The sequence below is a fragment of the Babylonia areolata genome, chromosome 9 (genome assembly GCF_041734735.1).
Source record: "Babylonia areolata isolate BAREFJ2019XMU chromosome 9, ASM4173473v1, whole genome shotgun sequence".
Classification (NCBI taxonomy): Eukaryota; Metazoa; Mollusca; class Gastropoda; order Neogastropoda; family Buccinidae; genus Babylonia; species Babylonia areolata.
Genome location: NC_134884.1, coordinates 27,503,543 through 27,524,062, shown reverse-complemented (window position 1 = coordinate 27,524,062; position 20,520 = coordinate 27,503,543). Strand labels below are relative to the sequence as shown.

General features: G+C 43.0%; 1 protein-coding gene across 2 annotated transcripts; it reads left to right on the top strand.

The window, feature by feature from the left end:
• Nucleotides 1-814: 814 nt before the first annotated feature.
• Nucleotides 815-18,846, top strand: LOC143285807 (uncharacterized). 2 transcript variants are annotated; one of them, XM_076593236.1, is made up of 8 exons: nucleotides 815-871; nucleotides 1,710-1,789; nucleotides 6,935-7,041; nucleotides 7,699-7,822; nucleotides 10,072-10,227; nucleotides 12,878-13,006; nucleotides 17,148-17,270; nucleotides 18,168-18,846. In XM_076593236.1, the coding sequence occupies exons 2-8, from the start codon at nucleotides 1,711-1,713 to the stop codon at nucleotides 18,251-18,253; spliced, it is 804 nt and encodes a 267-aa protein (XP_076449351.1). In that variant the 5' UTR covers nucleotides 815-871; nucleotide 1,710; the 3' UTR covers nucleotides 18,254-18,846. The 2 variants fall into 2 exon arrangements, with proteins under 2 accessions (XP_076449351.1, XP_076449350.1); XM_076593235.1 differs by having other exon boundaries at nucleotides 1,701-1,789.
• The last annotated feature ends 1,674 nt before the right edge of the window (nucleotides 18,847-20,520 follow it).

The following is a 20,520-nucleotide window of genomic DNA, read 5'->3' as shown; positions in this document are numbered from 1 at the left end:
AAAAAAAAAAAAAAAAAAAAAAAAGAAAAGAAAAAGAAAGGGGTGACGCTCTCAGTGTAGCGACGCGCTCTCCATGGAGAGAACAGCCCGAATTTTACACAGAGTAATCAGTAGTCTGTTGTGACAATACAAAACAATACAATACAATACAATACAACACATCATCGCCCGGCCCCTGATTACGTCATTACAACAGCTCGAAGGACAAAGACGTCACCACATAACTTGCCGCGTGAAGCCCAGCCAACGACAGACCGGGAGAAGGTAGATTTCCTTGTCTTAATTACCGTGGCTGGCCAATTTTCAATTAATTAAGCGTGTCAGTAACATGGGATGGGATTGAAAATTAGGACGCGGAGGACTGAGGGAGAAGGGAGTGTGTGTGTGTGTGTGTGTGTGTGTGTGTGTGTGTGTGTGTGTGTGTGTGTTGTGTGTGTGTGTGTGCGTGCGTGCGTGCGTGCGTGCGTGCGCGTGTGTGTGTGTGTGTGTGCGTGTGTGTGTGTGTGTGTGTGCGCGTGCGTGCGTGTGTGAGTGTGTGTGTGTGTGTGTGCGTGTGTGTGTGTGTGCGCGTGCGTGCGTGTGTTTGTTTGTGTGTGTGTGTGTGTGTGTGTGTGTGTGTGCCGTGTGTCTGTGCGTGCGTGTGTGTGTGCGTGCGTGCGTGTGCGTGTGTGTGGAGGAGAGAGGGAGTTAGCAGGAAGACTATGGGAGGGAGGTGGGTGGGTGGTTGGGTGTGTGAAATCAAGTCGTAAGGTGTGGTTCGAAAGCGTTCAGCCAAACAGTCATAGTCACCTTCAGTCTTCGTAGTATACCTGTATGTGTGTACATTGTTTCCACAAGGTTCGTTGTGTCTGCGTGCACATTTCACACAAAGGTGAGGTGTACCTTCTGCGTTAGTTGTCTGGCGTAGTGTGTGTGTGTGTGTGTGTGTGTGTGTGTGTGTGTGTGTGTGTGTGTGTTTAAGAGAGATTGTGTATCTTCGTCTGTGTGCCTGTGTGCGTGCGTGCATTTTGTGCGACTATGCATAATAAGCTAAATTATTTTCATTGATTACAGTTGAGACATCTGTTTATTTAACCACTTATCTATTCGTTTGTACGACTGTTTCTTTTTTTTCAGATATAGCTCTTGTTTTTGTTTTCTTCTCTTCAAATATACCATTATTGTGTGTGTGTGTGTGTGTGTGTGTGTGTGTGTGTGTGTGTGCGCGTGTGCGCATGCAGTTTTCTGCGTGTGTGCATGATAAGCCTATCATCTATTTTCGTTGATTTCAATTGAGACATATCTGTTTATTTGACTACGTATTTGTTCGTTTGCACATTTTTTCTTCTTCATAAATCACTTTTGTTTCTTCTTTTTATTTTCTCTTTCAAATATACCAACATTTTCTTTAATTGAATTCAAAATGTGTGTGTGTGTGTGTGTGTGTGTGTGTGTGTGTGTGTGTGTGTGTGTGTGTGCGTGCGTGCGTGTGTGTGTGCGCGTGCGTGCGTGCGTGTGTGTGTGTGTGTGTGTTTTGTGAGTGCATGCATACAACGATTTATTTTATTTGCTTATTTTACTACTTCTTTGTTCGATTGTGGTTTTGTTTCTTTTTTCATTCAAATGTGTTAATATTTTTATGCAGTGAATTTAAATGTGTGTGCGTGCGTGCGTACGTGCGTATGTGTGTGTGTATGTGTGTGTGTGTTCATTGTTGTCAGCGGCTTCAGCATGATGGACAGGACTGCAGGCTGCTCAGGTCCGAAGGTCATAGGTTTGTTGTGGATAGTCCTTCAGTTCAAACCTACAGGTACGTCCTCGGTGCTCACCTTTTCATGATTCGGGAAATGACAGCTGGGAATTCTAGACATTATAGGTGCTGATTATGTGGATAGCTTGTTTGATATTGTCTACCTGTCCTGTCATCTGTTGATTCTTTCGCACTGCACTTTATACATTTTGCGTTGTTTCAAACAAGACCAAAGCATGGAGCTGATGACGTGCATTGCTTTTGATAGTGTTGTCATATACTTTTTTTTTTTCGTTTGAAGAACGAGACGCTTGATCACATGACTTACAAAGAGGAATGAATAGATAAAACAGAACTATTTAATTCAGTTGCTGGGCATAACACCCTAAAATGTCCGTTCACGCCTAGGGCAACAACCTTCCCCTCCATCCTCAGTTTCAGTAGCTCAAGGAGGCGTCACTGCGTTCGGACAAATCCATATACGCTACACCACATCTGCCAAGCAGATGCCTGACCATCAGCGTAACCCAATGCGCTTAGTCAGGCCTTGAGAAAAAAGGGTAAATAAATAATAGATAAATACATAAAAAAAGAACTACTACTACTACTAATAATAATATGTATAAGGCACAAGAACTGGATGAAGTCAACTATAAGCGTACATAAATAAATAATAATTTTAAAAAAGTAATAATAATAATAGTAATACTAAAAAAGAAAAAAAGAAGAAGACCACAATGATGATAAATAAGCAAATAAATGTAAAACATGAAAACTGGCACACATTCACACATACACACACATATGCATAACAGATATCTACCAAACATGCAGTTTCACAGATATGAAAGCACAGTCAAATACACATAAACGTACATGAGCCCCAACACACACACACATTACCCTGCACCCTCTCTACCCCCCTCCTCCACACACTCATTTCTAGGCCACGTATCGCAGCTTCCACGGCACACTCACTCACACCCACACACACACACACACACAGAAGCACACTTACGTACATTTCAAGAGGATCTCCAAAATCACATACACACTATTAAAAAACCAAACAAAAGAACAACAACCAAAAACTAAGTTTCATTTTTCATCCAGTTTGTTTTTTGACAACATTCTACGGGTTTTTTGTTTGTTTGTTTGGGTTTTTTTTGTTTTTGGGTGTGTTTTTTGGGGTTTTTTTTTGGTATCCATTTTCTGTTTTACCGGCTCATATTTCATGACTTTTATTTATTTATTTGATTTCTGATTTTTTTTTTATTATTTTTTTTTTTACGTTGATATTTTTGTTTTGTCTTATTATATTCTAAATTCCTACTCTTCACATTTTGGGCGTGCCCAGAGACTCGAACTCACAACCGAGCCATGCAGGCACCCGATGAATACGGCCAAAAAGATGTTTTTATCATGATGAACTGTGTTCAGTGTGCAAGAAGCCAAGCAATTGGAATGGCGAGAATGATGGGGGCGGGGGATGGGTGGCGAGAGAAGTGGAGAGAGAGGGTAACCGGAAAAAAAAGAGACAGACGGACAGACATATAGACAGACATAGAGTAACGTAGAAAATAACACACACACACACACACACACAGAGAGAGAGAAAGAAATGGTCGAAGGGAAGAAACTTAGACAGTGGTAATAGCAGAGAAAGTTTTATTTCGATAGTCTCCCATATATGAACTGGAGATGGTCCTCCCGTTCACTGATTCTCTCTCTCTCTCTCTCTCTCCCTTCTCCCCCCCTCCTCTCCCCTCCTCTCCCCCCAAAAAAACAACAACAACAACAACCCCCCCAAAAAAACAAAACAAACCCCGACCCTGTTCTCTATCCATTCTCTCATCCCTTATCCCCATGAAAAACATATAACATAAACAGTAGGGTCTGTATACGTGCATATTACACACACACTCTCACACGCACGCAGACACACAGTTTCAGTTTCAGTAGCTCAAGGAGGCGTCACTGCGTTCGGACAAATCCATATACGCTACACTACATCTGCCAAGCAGATGCCTGACATGCAGCGCAACCCAACGTGCTTAGTCAGGCCTTGAGAAACAAAAAAGGTAAATAAATAATAGATAAATACATAAAAAAGAACTACTACTACTAATAATAATATGTACAAGGCACAAAAACTGGATGAAGTCAACTACAAGCGTACATAAATAAATAAATAACAATTTAAAAAAAAGTAATAATAATAATAATAATATAAATAAATTTAGAAAAGACAACAATGATGATAAATAAGCAAATAAATGTAAAACATGCAGACTGGCACACATTCACACATACACACACATATGCATAACAGATATGCACCAAACATTCAGTTTCACAGATATGAAAGCACAGTCAAATACACATAAACGTACATGAGCCCCAACACACACACACACACACACACACGCACACACATTACCCTGCACCCTCTCTACCCCCCTCCTCCACACACTCATTTCTAGGCTACGTATCGCAGCTTCCACGGCACACACACACACACACACACACACACACACACACACACACACAGAGGCACACTTACGTAGATTTCAAGAGGATCTCCAAAATCACATTGTGACAGAGTGAGTTTCGAATGCCTGTGGCCAGAGGAAGAACGAAATTTTTGTTTGTACATTCCGAGTACCTGTATGAATGTGAAAATGTTTTGCACGTGGTAAGTGTGGGTGAATCGTGAGCTGTGCATGTTCATGTTTGTGTGTGCGTATATGTATGTGCTGTTGTGTCAGTCTGAATGCATCAGAGCTCGGGTGATGTGATGTGGTCTGTGTGCCTTGAATGTTCCGAACATCAGGTGGGAAAATTTATTTTATTGTTTATTCGAAATGTAACTAATGATTGAATAGTTTGTGAATATAGTAGTTTTTGCTGTTAGTTTTGAAATGTTTGCTTTTTGATAAATCAATACTTTTTTGTGTATTTGTGTAATTTATAAGACGTGACTCATGAATGAATATTGTATTGTTAATTGGAAAATTGTATGAATGCATGAGTTGTGTGAAAGAATAACAAATATAATAGAATAAAATAAGGGAACAGTACATGAAGGGGGAACATTGAGAATTAGCTAGAAGGAATAATTCAAATGGAGTGTGTCGAGAGCTAAGAACTGGAAAAAGTGTTGTCAGGGCTCCATGTGACTGGCCACGGAGTGGAGGGACCTTGAACTGAAATGTTCACTGAGGAGGTGCCCGAGTTTTCCCACGAGTGAGTGGACACTACTGTGAGTAGGCTGCTGTCCAGCCTAGGACTGAGGCGATCCTGGGACTGGATCATCAGGTTTTTCCAAAGAAATTTGACTTGTGATAGTCAAGACATTTGTTCCTGTGTTTTTTAAGATTATTTTTTTTCAGGATGAAGAGAGCGTGAATGAAAGATTTTTTTTCTTGGTTTTAATAATTATAATTGGCTCAGGGAAAAATTCCTTGTGTCTGTTTTTTTTGTTTGTTTACTGAGAGAGTGAGAGACTGAAGACTGAACTCGCAAAAAAATATTTCTTCCATTATCTTGTCTGTCTCCTCACCCCACTTAGTTACACACATACACAAAAACAACCACCAAAAACTAAGTTTCATTTTTGATCCAGTTTGTTTTTTAACATTCTACGGGGTTTTTTGTGTATTTTTTTGTTTTTGGGTGGGTTTTTTTCTTTTCTTGTCTCCATTTTCTGTTTTACCGGCTTTTATTTATTTATTTGATTTATGATTATTTTTTTTATACGTTGATATTTTTGTTTTGTTTCATTATATTCTAAATTCCTACTCTTCACATTTTGGGCGTGCCCGGAGACTCGAACTCACAGCCTTCTGATTGTGAGAACGGCGATGACCCAACTGAGCCATGCAGGCACCCGATGAATACGGCCAAAAAGATGTTTTTATCATGATGAACTGTGTTCAGTGTGCAAGAAGCCAAGCAAATGGAATGGCGAGAATGATGGGGGCGGGGGATGGGTGGCGAGAGAAGTGGAGAAAGAGAGTAACTGGAAAAAAAAGAGACAGACGGACAGACATATAGACAGACATAGAGTAACGTAGAAAATAACACACACACACACACACACACACACACACACACAGAGAAAGAAATGGTCGAAGGGAAGAAACTCAGACAGTGGTAATAGCAGAGAAAGTTTTATTTCCTCCATCCTCAAAGGTAAATGTTGTATGTATAGCGATACAACTGATCTTCTGACTGTTTTTAGACTGTTCAAAATGTCCCTGAAAGATTTATGGAAATAGTTCCTAAAAACGGTTTAGACGGGGTGAAATGTTGTATGTATAGCGATACAACTGATCTTCTGACTGTTTTTAGACTGTTCAAAATGTCCCTGAAAGATTTATGGAAATAGTTCCTAAAAACGGTTTAGACGGGGTGACATCTGAATGAGTAGCTTATGATTTTTTTTCGTACCGAAGATAACTTGAAGCGCAAAGAGAAGTTCGAATGGTGTCTGCTTTACAGTCGGTGACTTAATTAGTGTGCACACCTCTGGACATCTTGACTTGAATTACGGAGAAGACATCGCGATCTAAAAGTTCAGAGAGCGCGTCCGATCCGCTCATCACAATTCAAGTTGTTGAAAGAATCAGACTTTCATGGCGGTACGTCCCAAAATGGAACACAGGTCGATTTTTCTTGAACTGACTTTTTTCCCCTGACACGCTCGATCTACTGTACTGGTGATAATACGATGCGGAAAACACAGCTGTTGAGATGCAGGCTACTCTTGCTGGACTCAAGTTAATTCCACGGTATGGCCCGGGTTTGCTGTGAATCGAGATTTTCATCACGGACATATGCTTCCAGTTGCATCTGAGTGCTGTGGTTGAACAAGAGTGACAGTCCCTCCTGTTGTTGATATTTGTGAAGAGTGCACATTTTCCTTTCTTTTTAAATCAGCGGGAATCATACGTGAGCCATAATGACGGCTGGGGACAAAGGCTATCAGCCAGTGAGGCATTGCCTCTCTTTGGGAGTGCAAAACATCACTGATGTATGTACTGTTTCTGAATAAAACAACAACGCGGTGCTGTCAAGGTCTCAAAAAGTAGACCTGTATACTTTCAGACAGGATGGGTTGATTATACACAGAATTGCCTATACACTTACGTTGACTCTAGACCACTCTGCTTGGCAAGTGCAGCACGTGATGTATTGTTTCAGAGAGTTTACAGTGCTACAGCTGTGACAGCACCTTCAGGCCAGATGTGCACTCAGCAAACATAGGCTGTTTGGCCAACGGGACAGAGACACAGTGTCAAGATTACCAGGTACGTCTCTCTCCCTCTCTCTCTCATTGATACTCCACGGTCACCCATCACTCCATTCACTCGGAAGGCGCACCAATAGACATACAATAAAACTATTTATAATGTTTCCTCTTTATAATTCATCACTCAATATGTCAAAATATTTCAAATCATTCCAGGCACACACGCATCAGAAAACTAAATCTTGAAAAAAATGATCTTTTCATAAAGATTGGCAATAATCCAGTGTATTTCAAGATCCTCTTCTGTCCGTCCCTCTAGGCGGCTAGGATTTCTGACTGAACCCTCCTGGTCCCGTTTCCATCAAGAGACAGCATGTGCCAAGATTCTTGACTCTCTGTATATATCGAACTTAATTTGGTCAACGAGTGATGGATGGGATCTCTTCGGAAATCCAAGTAAAGGCTATTATACACAACCCTTTTTCCAAAACCAGTGCTCATTTGCCTGACAATGCTTGGGTTGTGACAGCTGAGATGAGCAGACCACTCGTGCTCAGCGGCGCGCATTTGTGGCCTCCCTTGTACCTGTTTTGTATCCCAGGAATACGGTGCAAAGACAAATTATTCATTATCTTGTATGCAAAAAGAAAACAGGCAATGCTTATTCGTGAAGAGTGTCCACATCATTTTTCACTTCATGTCATCTATTGTCCAGGATCGGTGCTACAGTTACGTGGCAGGGGAGAGCACTGTGGAGAAAGGCTGCACGAGTGCTCTGAACTGCATTGGAAACCGGATTTGCTGCCAGACGGACTTCTGTAATGGCGGCTACGGCGCCAGTGAGTTGATCCATTTAGTAAAAAAACAACACAAAAAGAAAAAAACAACCCCCCCCCCAAAAAAAAAAACAACAAACCAAAAAACCCCAAAACAAACTGAAAACAAACAAACAAAACAACAACAAAAAACAAACAAAAACAAAACGAAAAACAGACAAAAAACAAAACAAAAAATAACAACAAAACCAAACCAAAAAACAAAAACCCCCCAAAACAAAAAACAAACAAAAAACAAAACAAAATAACAACAAATGAACAATAACAACAGCAACAGCAAAACAACGGCATGTTTACCCCCCCTACACCCCCCTCAATAGATAGTGTATTAAGTCCAGATACACCCTGATGAAATGATGAGATGCTTTATCATGTCAGAATGTCATATACATTGTTTTCCTTTTGAAAGGAAAGGGAGTGAAGAAAGGGTTGAGGAGAAGAGAGTAGGGTTGGGGTTGGGGGATCGAGTAGTGGTCCAGCAGTTACTGTCGAAACAACTTGAAGACTACTCCTGCATCCAGCATTACAAAACCAACAAACAACAAACAACAACAAAAAAAGGCAAACAAACTTGTTTTCACTTTTAAACTTGTGCTAACCCTTCCGCCCAGTGGGTTGTGGAATTTCAAATTAGTTATGAAAGAATTTTATGGCCAGAGTCTGTGTGGATGCAAAAGTGACCTTGGCATTTACCGACGGTATGCTTGTCTAACACCTGGAAGAGTTCCACATGCGTGATTGAGCCACCCTTGTTTTCCGCGTGTGTATGTACAAGAATCTGGTCATCATTTTATTGACCCACTTGTGTAAACAAAGTATGTTTTAACCCGGTGTTCGGTTGTGTGTGAATGTGTGTCTGTGTGTCCGTGGTAAACTTTAACATTGTCATTTTCTCTGGAAATTGTCTGCCAATACCAAATTTGGCTTAAACATAGTATGAAAAAAATCTTCACAGTCATACCAAAAATAGGTTGCAAGTCTCCAGATTGAGGAGTATTTCCGTATGATTAACAGTTTTATTTCGTAAAGGTGCGTTCCGAAGTCCGATAATTCTAAGAACCGCTTCCCACTGACTTGCTGGAAGGTAGTGAAGGTAGTTGGTGAGGAGACATGACCTCGTTTTTCTTGTTCACAAGTAGAAGGAAAGAAATATAAATTCTGGACAGAACACGTACAGTGAAAATAACTATACCATCGACGTGTTTACTGCATATCAATATTATCCTAAAGTGGACACTGAATTAACTGGAATGAACATTGTGAAAGAAAAATCGAAGCGATCGCGAAGATGTGCTGTGAAGCGATGGCAACGTCGATCTCCTTTACCGCCGAAATAAAAGAATAATCGTGATTTGATAAACACACACAAAAAAACATGATTTAAAGGGCGCCATTACGTCTGTTGCGACTCGCGGAACTTACGTCATTCGAGTTTCTTTTGATAGTTATCTTCCTTGTCTGTTGTTAGGGTTAGGAGTTCCTTCCCTTGTTGTCTTGAGTAACGTTTTTGTTACTTCGTCGATCTTTTCTGAGATATATTAAATCTCACAAACTTACCAAGTCTGTGTCTACAAATTATTGTCTTCCTAAACGTCCAGTACAATCACATCTATTTATCACACGAAGAAGAAAATGTGAACATTGCTTTAAGTATCAAATTCAGTGAAATGACGTCAGATGCATCGCAGCAGTGGGAATTAGTCTGCTTGCTTTGGAACTGAACATGCATGGTTCGATCCAGCTTAAATGCCCCTTTTTCTTCTCCCAAGCTTATTATATATATATATATATATATATATATATATATATATGTGTGTGTGTGTGTGTGTGTGTGTGTGTGTGTGTGTGTGTGTGTGTACATACATATGTATATATTTTGTTGTTGTTTTATTTCAAGTTGCTGTTGTTTACCATATTTAATATATAACACTTTTTAACGAATTCTTGCACTCTTTTTTTTTTCTCCTCATGATTCCTTTACTGGGTAAAGCGCGAAGCACTGGTGAGTCATTAGGGCTTTGCCTCTTGTTTTATATTTCAACTCTGGCAAATTTGTTCATGTGACTACTTCAGTTGTAATTTTGTTTCTTTTTTCACTGAAGTGCATTACTAGTACCAATTCCGTTCTTTATGTGAATTTAGGAGAGAGAGAGAGAGAGAGAGAGAGAGAGAGAGAGAGAGTGTGTGTGTGTTTCCAATCTTCATAATTATGTCTTGTCATACTTACCTTTTGTTCTGGTGATCCCGGACAGATTTGAAGACAGGTTTCGGTCAGCCGTGCGAAGGGGAGGCAAGCTGTGTGCAGGATGGAGGAATGGTGTGCGGAAGGGACATAACTGCTGAGGACCAGTCCTCTCGGTGTCTGTGCGCTGACGGGTGGTTTCCCTGGAGGGCTGCTTGCTTTGAAAGTGAGTCACGGAGAGAGAGAATTGAATTGAATAAATTTTGAATTGAATTGAATAAATTTTATTTTCTGAGGGTAATACAGTAAGCAAAATATTTTTTTCCCATCCAGCCCTCGAAGGGGAAACAGTAACATAAACAAAGGGGGGGAATCATTCTATATCAGTGCAGCATGCATATTATAGTCATGGATACATCATAGTGAATGGTAAATTGACATTTACAACACTAATTAGAGGAGAATAAGAGGAGAGAGATATAAGGGGACAGATAAAGAGAGAGAGAGAGAGAGAGAGAGAGAGAGAGAGAGAGAGAGTGTGTGTCGATGTGATATAAAAAACAAACTATATCACCGTGGCGGTTGTTGCTGGTTTAGGTCATGGCCCGCCATACTGGATGGTGCAATTATACACCAATTAGATAAGCGATTGTTGCTGAGGGACCGTGAATGAATTTCGGATAATAAAAGTTTCAAAGAAACACACACACACACACACACACACACACACACACACACACACACACACACACACCGGCACACTGACACGCACACTTGACACACACACACACACACACACACACACACACACACACACACACACACACACACACTCACATGATCTGCCAGGCAGATGCCTAACCAGCAGCATAACCCAGCGTGTAGTCAGGCCTTGAGTGCATCACAGCGCACTGTGTATTTGTGTACCCATCGGAGTGGATTTTCTTCTACAGAATTTTGCCAGACTGGAGGACATTCTCTCCGGCCGCGTTGTCATGGGTTCTTTTTCAGTGCGCCAAGTGCATGCTGCAAATGGGGCCTCAGTTTATCGTCTCATCTGAATGACTGGACGCTCAGTTCGATTTTCCAATCAAACTTGGGAGAAAGGGCGAGAGCAGGATTCGAACCCAGACCCTCACGGACTGTGACTTTGTATTGAGTGGCAGCAGTGCGTCTTCACCATTCTGCTGTCTTCCTCCCGCTCACAGAAGATACAAACGCTGAGAACGTATACAAGATAAAACACCTGACATTGTTAAGGTATTTTTAGGTACAGTGTTTTTCCTCAGAACAGGTGGTTAGGGGGGAGGGCACGGGGAGAGGGAGATGATTCAGAGAGAAAGGCCACTCCAGCGCTTACGATAATGGGAGATAAACGAGCTTCCATAAAAATGATGTACGACCGTGGTCATGCCCCCTTGACAGAATTTTGGCCCTTCGTCATGAGGCTTCTCAGTGCTGCAGAGGCCGATGTTTATGATCAGATCATAATCAGAATAAGGGGGTTGGGGGAGTGGAGGGGTGGGGGTGGGGGTGGAGGGGGACGTCAGTGAAACATCCGTATGGCTTCCTATGTCCTATCATCGTTTCAGGCTAAGACCTGTTGTTTGTTCGTCAGCTCAGTTCTTAAGTTTGATTCCCACGTTGAGTCATATAATCATAGTAAGCTCCGGTTAGTTTTTGACTGAGCGCGCACACAGGAAGATAGGCGCGCCGTGGCAGAATCGGTTAGACCTCAGAGATCTGATGCAGTGGTCATCAGTATGATCAGGGTTCTAGGTCCCGTTTCAGGCACAGCGTTGTGTCCTTGGGAAAGTGACTTCACTCCGGTCTTCCGGCTTACTCCAGCCAGGTGTGAATGGGGTTATTCGTTGACTTCGGTTGGGAAAAGTGAAAATCAGTGGCGGAAAAAGAGCCCGTGAGACCGACTGCATGGTCTTGCTGGACATGGGGATCAAAACTGGGGATCAGATCAAATCATGTTGAGTCAGTACAGCCCCGACAACACACAGAGTCATAGTTTCTGAATCGGGGCTGATGGTTGAGGATCATCCTGCCGCGGCCAACATGGACAATCAGCACGACTGGCTGTAGTTCTTGTTAGCCTCTATGTACCGTTTCCAGCCATCCAGGGAAAACAACAACAAAAAAAACAAACAAAAAAATCCTTCATCATTGCCATCCTGTTTTACACACACTCAGCCTTTTTGCAGCTTGAGTTATTTGCCCAGGCTTCCTTAAATGATCTCCATCATGTCCCCAGGGATCAGTTCCACCCTTTGAAACCCCGTGATGTGGCAGAAAGTTTGGTGCAGGACACAAAAACCGAATGCCTTCAACACGTAGTGTCGCATTTCAGCACGACCAAACAGTTAGAGCTCCAATGTCACTGAAATGCGACCAAATCATGGGTCGGTTATACGCGAACCGGCTACTCTTAATTTTCAGAGGTAGGTTAGGTCATATTTCGTGCACATCATAGGGGAATCCCCAGCTATTCTTAGACGCCATCTTCTCTGTGCTTCTGGCAATGAGGTGTGTTGCGCGACTGTTAAATAAAAATTGACTGGTGGTGAAAGGAATCATTGCAGTGAAACATAGTTTGGCAAAGGAAATGTAAGTGAACACGTTCTGATAATCAGTGAACGCTGTGTATTGTAGTCTGTTTTCCTAAATGTCGTATTTATCAATCTGTGTGTGTGTGTGTGTGTGTGTGTGTGTGTGTGTGTGTGTGTGTGTGTGTTTTATGTGTGTGTGTGTGTGTGTGATATCTTTATTTTTTTTATATCTTTATTTTTGCGGGTTTTTCGCTTGCCTTTGCGTGGCTGAATGCATCCATCGCATGCCATTGTTGTGTTTCCGTGTTCTTTGTTCAGAGAGCGGGATCGGAGAGGTGTGTCATGAGGACAGCCACTGTCTGCTGGACAACTCGTTCTGTCAGTACCAGCAGTGTCAGTGTGCGTCCGACTTCTACCCCAACCTCACCCAGCAGGAGTGTCAGCTCAGTAAGTCTTCTGCCCTCTCTAACTCACTCTTCCTCTATGTTTAAGTCTTCTTCTTCTCCGGCTTCCACCTTCTCCTCCTCCTGCTCCTCCTCTTCCTTCTTCTTCGTCGTCGTCGTCGTTGTTGTTGTTGTTGTTGTTCTTCTCTTCTTCTCCTCCTCCTTCTTCTTCTCCTCCTCCTTCTCCTCCTCGTTCTCCCCCCCCTCCTCCTCCTCCCCCTCCTTCTTCTTCTTCTTCTGCTCTGTGAAGTGTCACTTGGGGATTAACTTCAAACAAAGCACTAAGTGGTGGTCCTGACATGACTCCACCATGACCTCGAAATATTAGAGGTAAGAAAAAGCCTCCACCTTCGGATGACTCCAGAATCTTCAAATTTGACATCATTAACGCTGTAATAATGTGTAGCATTATTGATTAATACTTGTGGTTGATACTACAGGCATGCATTACACGGCAAGTACGCAAACGAGCTTACAAGCACAAGTCCCCCACCCCACCCCCCCACCCTCCACCCCAACCCCAACCCCAACTCCAACTCACCCCCAAAAAGTGAATAAAATTGGAGGTCGACTATAGCTCTGCTGGGTTAGTTCAAGTGCTTTGAATCAGGTACAGGAGATTAAAAAAATAAAATAAAATAAAATAAAAGTGTCCATGATGACCTGCCACCACCGTGCAAAGTGGTTAGCATCGTGGACTGGTGACAGACAGGTGGTGGTGGGTTCGAAACCCACCTGAGGTAAATTGTGGGATGTTCCCCCAGCTGAAGGAATAAAAGTGACCATGTTGACCTGCTAGCGTGGAAACTGGTTAGTGTCGTAAACCAATGACTGGCACTTCGAGGGTTCGAAAGTTCGAAACCCATCAGGAGGTATCAGTAATCATTGTGGGATTTACCCCTTGGTAGCACGTCCCGATGTGGAGTGTGTCATGGGCTCAAATGGGGAGGCTGGGATCACACAGCCGAGCGTCATTTACTTATGGATGCGTCTTTGGGAATGATGCCCGAATTAAGAGGTGGCCTACAGAGTGGTTTGAACAAACTGCATTCATTCAAGAACAATACAAAAAAGCCATGAACGTTAAAAAAAATTAAAGATTATAAAAAAAAAATTCTAGGAATTGAGCACAACAAACAGAAACTTTTGAGGCTTAGCCCTACTCTCGGCTCGTGGATTCGATTCCCGAACAGACCGGGACTTTGGCTTCCCCATTTGCTAGAATGGTGGTCATTGTGCTAGTCTTCCGGATGAGACGAGAAAACGAGGTCCCATGTACAGCACGCACTTAGGTTTACATGTACATTCGACGCAATGTCTTGTCATAATTCGCGGTTATGTTTGCTTCCTTAATCCGACCAACCTGCATGTCTTGATGGATTGTATATTTTCTTCAACTTTTTTTTTAAATTTTAGACTATTGTAATTATAAAGCCATTTGAGCAAAATCATTTGATCAGGCGCTATATAAATAAACAGTAGTAGTATTTGTATTTGTTTTTGTTTTTTTTTATCACAACAGATTTCTCTGTGTGAAATTCGGGCTGCTCTCCCCAGGGAGAGCGCGTCGCTACACTACAGCGCCACCCCTTTTTTTTCTGCGTGCAGTTTTATTTGTTTTTCCTATCGAAGGGGATTTTTCTACAGAATTTTGCCAGGAACAACCCTTTTGTTGCCGTGGGTTCTTTCACGTGCGCTAAGGTAGTAGTAGTAGTAGTAGTAGTAGTAGTAGTAGTATTAGTAGTAGTATTAGTAGTAGTAGTAGTAGTAGTAGTTCCAGCAAGGGAGGCGGGTGTGCGGGTCGACCTTGACTGGCCATAAATGACCCAGCAGGGGGTTCGGGGTTGGGGGTAGGGGGGTTACTTCCAAGCTGCTACACCGGGTAAATTAAAGTGGACAATTGCTGGAGTCCACGGGGAACACTAACTGGCGCAGCGATCAAGCAATTGTCGATAGTAGGGGGTGGAGAGGGGGATGGTTGGTGATGGATGGGGCTGGTTGGGGTGGGGAGAAGGGGCACTGCAGACAGTGTCCCGGCTGTGTGGGGTGGGGCTGGTTGGGGTGGGAGGAAGGGGCACTGCAGATAGTGTCCCGGCTGTGTGGGGTGGGATTGGTTGGGGTGGGAGGAAGGGGCACTGCAGATAGTGTCCCGGCTGTGTGGGGTGGGGCTGGTTGGGGTGGGGGGAAGGGGCACTGCAGATAGTGTCCCGGCTGTGTGGGGTGGGGCTGGTTGGGGTGGGGGGAAGGGGCACTGCATATAGTGTCCCGGCTGTGTGGGGTGGGATTGGTTGGGGTGGTGGGAAGGGGCACTGCAGATAGTGTCCCGGCTATGTGGGGTGGGATTGGTTGGGGTGGGGGTGGGGGGGAAGGGGCACTGCAGATAGTGTCCTGTGTAAGCTGAATCAGAACTGACAGGCTCCACTGAACACACCAGAGATGAGTCAGCAGCAGTGCAGGGCGTACTCTGGAAGGTGGCCTGTGTCATCCCGGTTCGCCCATCATTTTATGATTCGCCTATAAATTACCGATTCGCCTGTGAATGAATAAATTGGCGTTCTCGATTAGCCTGATCCCAGTTCGCCTATATATATCTGCAGTGCCCCTTCCCCCCAACCCCAACCAATCCCACCCCACACAGCCGGGACACTATCTGCAGTGCCCCTTCTCCCCACCCCAACCAGCCCCATCCATCACCAACCATCCCCCGCTCCACCCCCTACTATCGACAATAATTGCTTGGTCGCTGCGCCGGTCTGAGTTAGTGTTCCCCGTGGACTCCAGCAATTGTCCACTTTAATTTACCCGGTGTAGCAGCTTGGGAGTAACCCCCCTACCCCCAACCCCGAACCCCCTGCTGGGTCATTTATGGCCAGTCAAGGTCGACCCGCACACCCGCCTCCCTTGCTGGAAATACTACTACTACTACCTTAGCGTACGTGAAAGAACCCACGGCAACAAAAGGGTTGTTCCTGGCAAAATTCTGTAGAAAAATCCACTTCGATAGGAAAAACAAATAAAACTGCACGCAGAAAAAAAGAAAAAAAAAAGGTGGCGCTGTAATGTAGCGACGCGCTCTCCCTGAGGAGAACAGCCCGAATTTCACACAGAGAAATCTGTTGTGATAAAAAAACAAAACAAATAACAAATACTACTACTGTTTATTTATATAGCGCCTGATCAATTGATTTTGCTCAAATGGCTTTATAATTACAATAGTCTAAAATTTAAAAAAAGTTGAAGAAAATATACAATCCATCAAGACATGCAGGTTGGTCCGATTAAGGAAGCAAACATAACCGCGAATTATGACAAGACATTGCGTCGAATGTACATGTACACAAAACCCAAGTGCATGCTGTACATGGGACCTCGTTTTCTCGTCTCATCCGGAAGACTAGCACAATGACCACCATTCTAGCGAATGGGGAAGCCAAAATCCCGGTCTGTTCGGGAATCAAATCCACGAGCCGAGAGTAGGGCTAAGCCTCAAAAGTTTTTGTTTGTTGTGCTCAATTTCTAGAATTTTTTTTTCTAATCTTGTGCTTGTAAGCTTGTTTGCGTACTTGCCGTGTAATGCATGCCTGTAGTATCAACCACAAGTATTAATCAATAATGCTACACATTATTACAGCGTTAATGATGTCACATTTGAAGATTCTGGAGTCATCCGAAGGTGGAGGCTTTTTCTTACCTCTAATTTCGAGGTCATGATGGAGTCATGTCAGGACCACCACTTAGTGCTTTGTTTGAAGTTAATTAGTTAACCACGTGTCACATCTCGTCTCTGCCATTGTCGGTCCTGCTGGGAATGGGAGCTGTTGTGGTGCAAAACATGTCCAAGCTTGGATGCTAAAAGTCAGTGATTTCTTTCCCAGGACGGGACAATTCGCCTCCTGTAAGGGAGCCACGAGATCGTGAAAGTTGCGTTCTGATCTGAGGGGATTTTTGATATTGTCGGTGTTGGCTGTCTATGAGGCTTTAAGCCCAGATACTTTCCAACTTCTCTGATTCAGATAATGTATTTGGATTTGTCAAGTCTTCATGGGCTGGAGAATTTTTTTCTTGCCTTCCTTTCCGCTGTTGTTGAATTATCTCTGATTTTTTAATAGGTTCCTTTTCTGCATTTTTTTTTCTGTGTTTTTCAGAGCTGGCCATTTTGTCGGATTGTACCAGCAGCGATCAGTGCAGGGCCCGTAACTCTCTCTGTGTCCAGCGCTGTGTGTGCGATGTTGGTTACCTGTATGACCAGTTCTCTGGTCACTGCTCAGGTGAGGAATGGAATGTGGGTAGGGGATACATGGATCAGGGGAAAACAAAAGGGTGGATGGGTAGATGGATTAATAGATACGAGGACTGCTAGTTCTTATGTAGAAAGTGTGTCAAGTTTTGCCCGAAGTTGTGTAGTACACCCAAGAGCAGCGCAAAACGCCTTTTAAGTCCTTTCACATGATAACGGAAGTGCCCAAGTTCACTGTGACCTTTCTACAAGAACACTCCATCCAATTCTACCTCACCCACCCTACAGTCCTGAGTTAGCATCATGCGATTTCTAGTTGTTTCCCCTTCTGAAGCAAAATATCGCTGGCAAAGTTTTTAAAACATCCGGGATTTGGGGAAAAGCAGCAAGATCACACATTGCTACCATACTTTTCTCAGTCAGGCTATCAAAACGCATTTGACTCTTGGTTGAGAAGGCTAAAACCATGTGGAGAGAGAGAGAGAGAGAGAGAGAGGGGGCGGGGGGGCGGGGGGATTGGGGTACTTTAAAAGAATTCGGACATTTTCACGAAAGCTGGACTTCCCATTTTTGTTTTGCGGAGAAAGTGAAGACTTTTGGATGAGCTCTCGTAGTCTGACTGACTGGTGTCAAGATTTACTGCATATCACGTCTTTTTCGATACCTGGAGCCAGTTGCATTGCTCGGACGGAAGAGCCTAGTATGGTCGTAACCCGCTACTAACTGTGTGTAGTATGGAACTGACCAATGGCGTAGTTCGGTCAACGTAGGCATTTAGTCACGTGTAACTGTCAAAAAGTTAGAACCAAGCAATGCAACTGGCACCTGGAGAATAATCTTTTGACAATGGTGGCGTCACATTTATTTTCTCGAGGCTTATCCATGTAACGTAGAAGTTCTTTAATTTTTAAAAAAATATTTATTCCAGGTGCCTGTGGCGTGCTGTGGCTGACCAGCTTGTGGGCAGTGGTCTTCATACCAATGGTCACCACCATCACCAACCAATGTTTTTGAGGAAACAATACATGCAGAAGTATGGTATTCATAATTATGCTTATTTCTGTCCATGGATTCCGCAGTCCGCAAAACATTTAAAACACGAGTTTGAATAGAAATCTTCAGGTGATATCCACATGTTCAGAGATCGCCCTGACTGAGTAATACATATACCCGTACCTTTAGAAAAAAACCATTCATTAATTAAGTACATTATGTTCCATTTCTGTGCAAGTAAATAATAGTTTGATGCTGTATGATATTCTGCTTGGCAATATTAACCCCTGGTATTTCTATGTTGTTTTAAACGTATTTAGTTCTGGATTTCTGTCTCTGCTTCCATGGTCTGCTGCTGCAAGATGTGATCTTGTTGTTTGGTACTGGGGTGTATTTAAAAGTTTTGTCACTGTTAAGTTTTTCTTGACCTTTCTAGTTGACTGTACGCATGTGTTATATTAATCTCGGACAATTACTTTTGCGAGTACCAATATATGCATGTTAACCAATAACCGGTAAAGTTCGAGTTAGTTGTGTGTAAAATAATCATTAGCTGGGTTTCAGTTTTCGAGTGGTTTTCGTGTTATTTACTTACTTTTATTTGTATCAGCTGGTTTACACAGTATTTTATTTGAAAGTAATGACCACAATACAATAAAAAATGAATTCTGACTCTGTTCATGTTTACTCCCGGTAAATGTGATCATTTTAAATGTTTTCCACACACACACACACACGTGCACGCAGTTCAAGATAACCAGTGATACCCAACAGCTGGAGTATGATCGTGGAATATGTTGTAAAACCCTTCTTTTGGATAATTCGCGGGTTTGTGATAAAGTTCCCTGAAGAGAAGAGCATTATCTTGTTACTTGCCAGTCTGTTTCGGAGCTATCCTTGGGGTTGTTAATTAACTGCGTTTATGTATCTGATGTCATCAAAGAAAAGTCACGCCGTTGCCCCGTTTAGCTCTCCGAGAGGTTGTGGATCGAACCAAGGAGAGAACAGTTTAGGTTCAAGGACGCTCGGACAAGACACTTAGATCAGTTACCATTATGGTGACTGCGTCTTGTCGGCGACCTAAGTGTTACGTTCCATAGATTCCGTGGGATTCTGTGCTGGTTGAACCTGACTGAGCGGCCACATGCTTTGCTTAACAAAGGCTCCTGCAACGTCCATCGTCTGGGTATCAGTTCGCTGACCCTGTGTTTGAGGGTATCAGTAAAGTGAAGGATTTGGGTTTCATCAAAGCTGTCTTGAAGTCGATGTTAAGTGCTTGGTGTTCAGTGGCACTGACCATAAAGCATCTACAGAGAACCCAGGCTCTGACACACACAACTGACAGACCTGGAGGAATCTGGTGAACAGTTCTATGTGGCGCCCCAGTGACTCCTCACACATGAAGGAAAAGAAGAAGAAGAAGAAGAGAAAAGAAGAAGAAGAAGAAGAAGAAAGAAGGTACTGACAGTGGTGCTAGCCATGACCTTGCCTCAACATCTTAGCAGCATATGCTTGTTGAAGACCCCGTCAGCATGAGCCGCACCAGCCATGGGCAGAAAACCTTACAAAGACACATGCATGGACCACCAATCGTCAGTCAATGACACTGGCCACTTTGCCATGGCGCTTCTGCAACTCTGGATATTTATTCATAATCTCACTCTGTCTTATGCTCTTCTTTTATGAACAAGTTTCAAAAATAACAAAATGTCGCATTTTATACAATGCAAATTACCACTTAGTTACACCCCCACCCTTTTTCTCTCTGACATAAATTTGAATACAAACAAACAAGTTTTAATTTAAAAAAAAAAGACAAAAAGGGGGTTGTGGAGTGTTATATGATGCAAAATACCTCTTCCACCCTCTCTCTCTTACATTTACTTTCACACAAACACAAATCAGATAACCAAGTACAAGCTTTTTAATATCGGTTCAACAAAACACAAAACCAGCTTCCACACGCACCCAAAGCCCTTACATAAAAGCATGCAACAATACACAAGTGTGTCCACAGCATGTCGCCTGCCACTGCTGCTCTCTCTCAGACCACAACTGAACGCCACAAGCACATAAGACATAAAAAAAAAACCCACCCCAAATTGCAAAACCAAACCAAAATTGTCATCACAGTCTCCCACCAACTCAAAGTGCACGAAAACAACTCTGTGCATCTGAAACACTTTTTCAAAACAAAATTTGGAAGAAGGGGAGAGAGAGCTGACTGTACAGGGCATAGGAGACAGAGGGGAGGGAGGTGGGGGTTTGGAAAGAAGGCTCAGAATTTG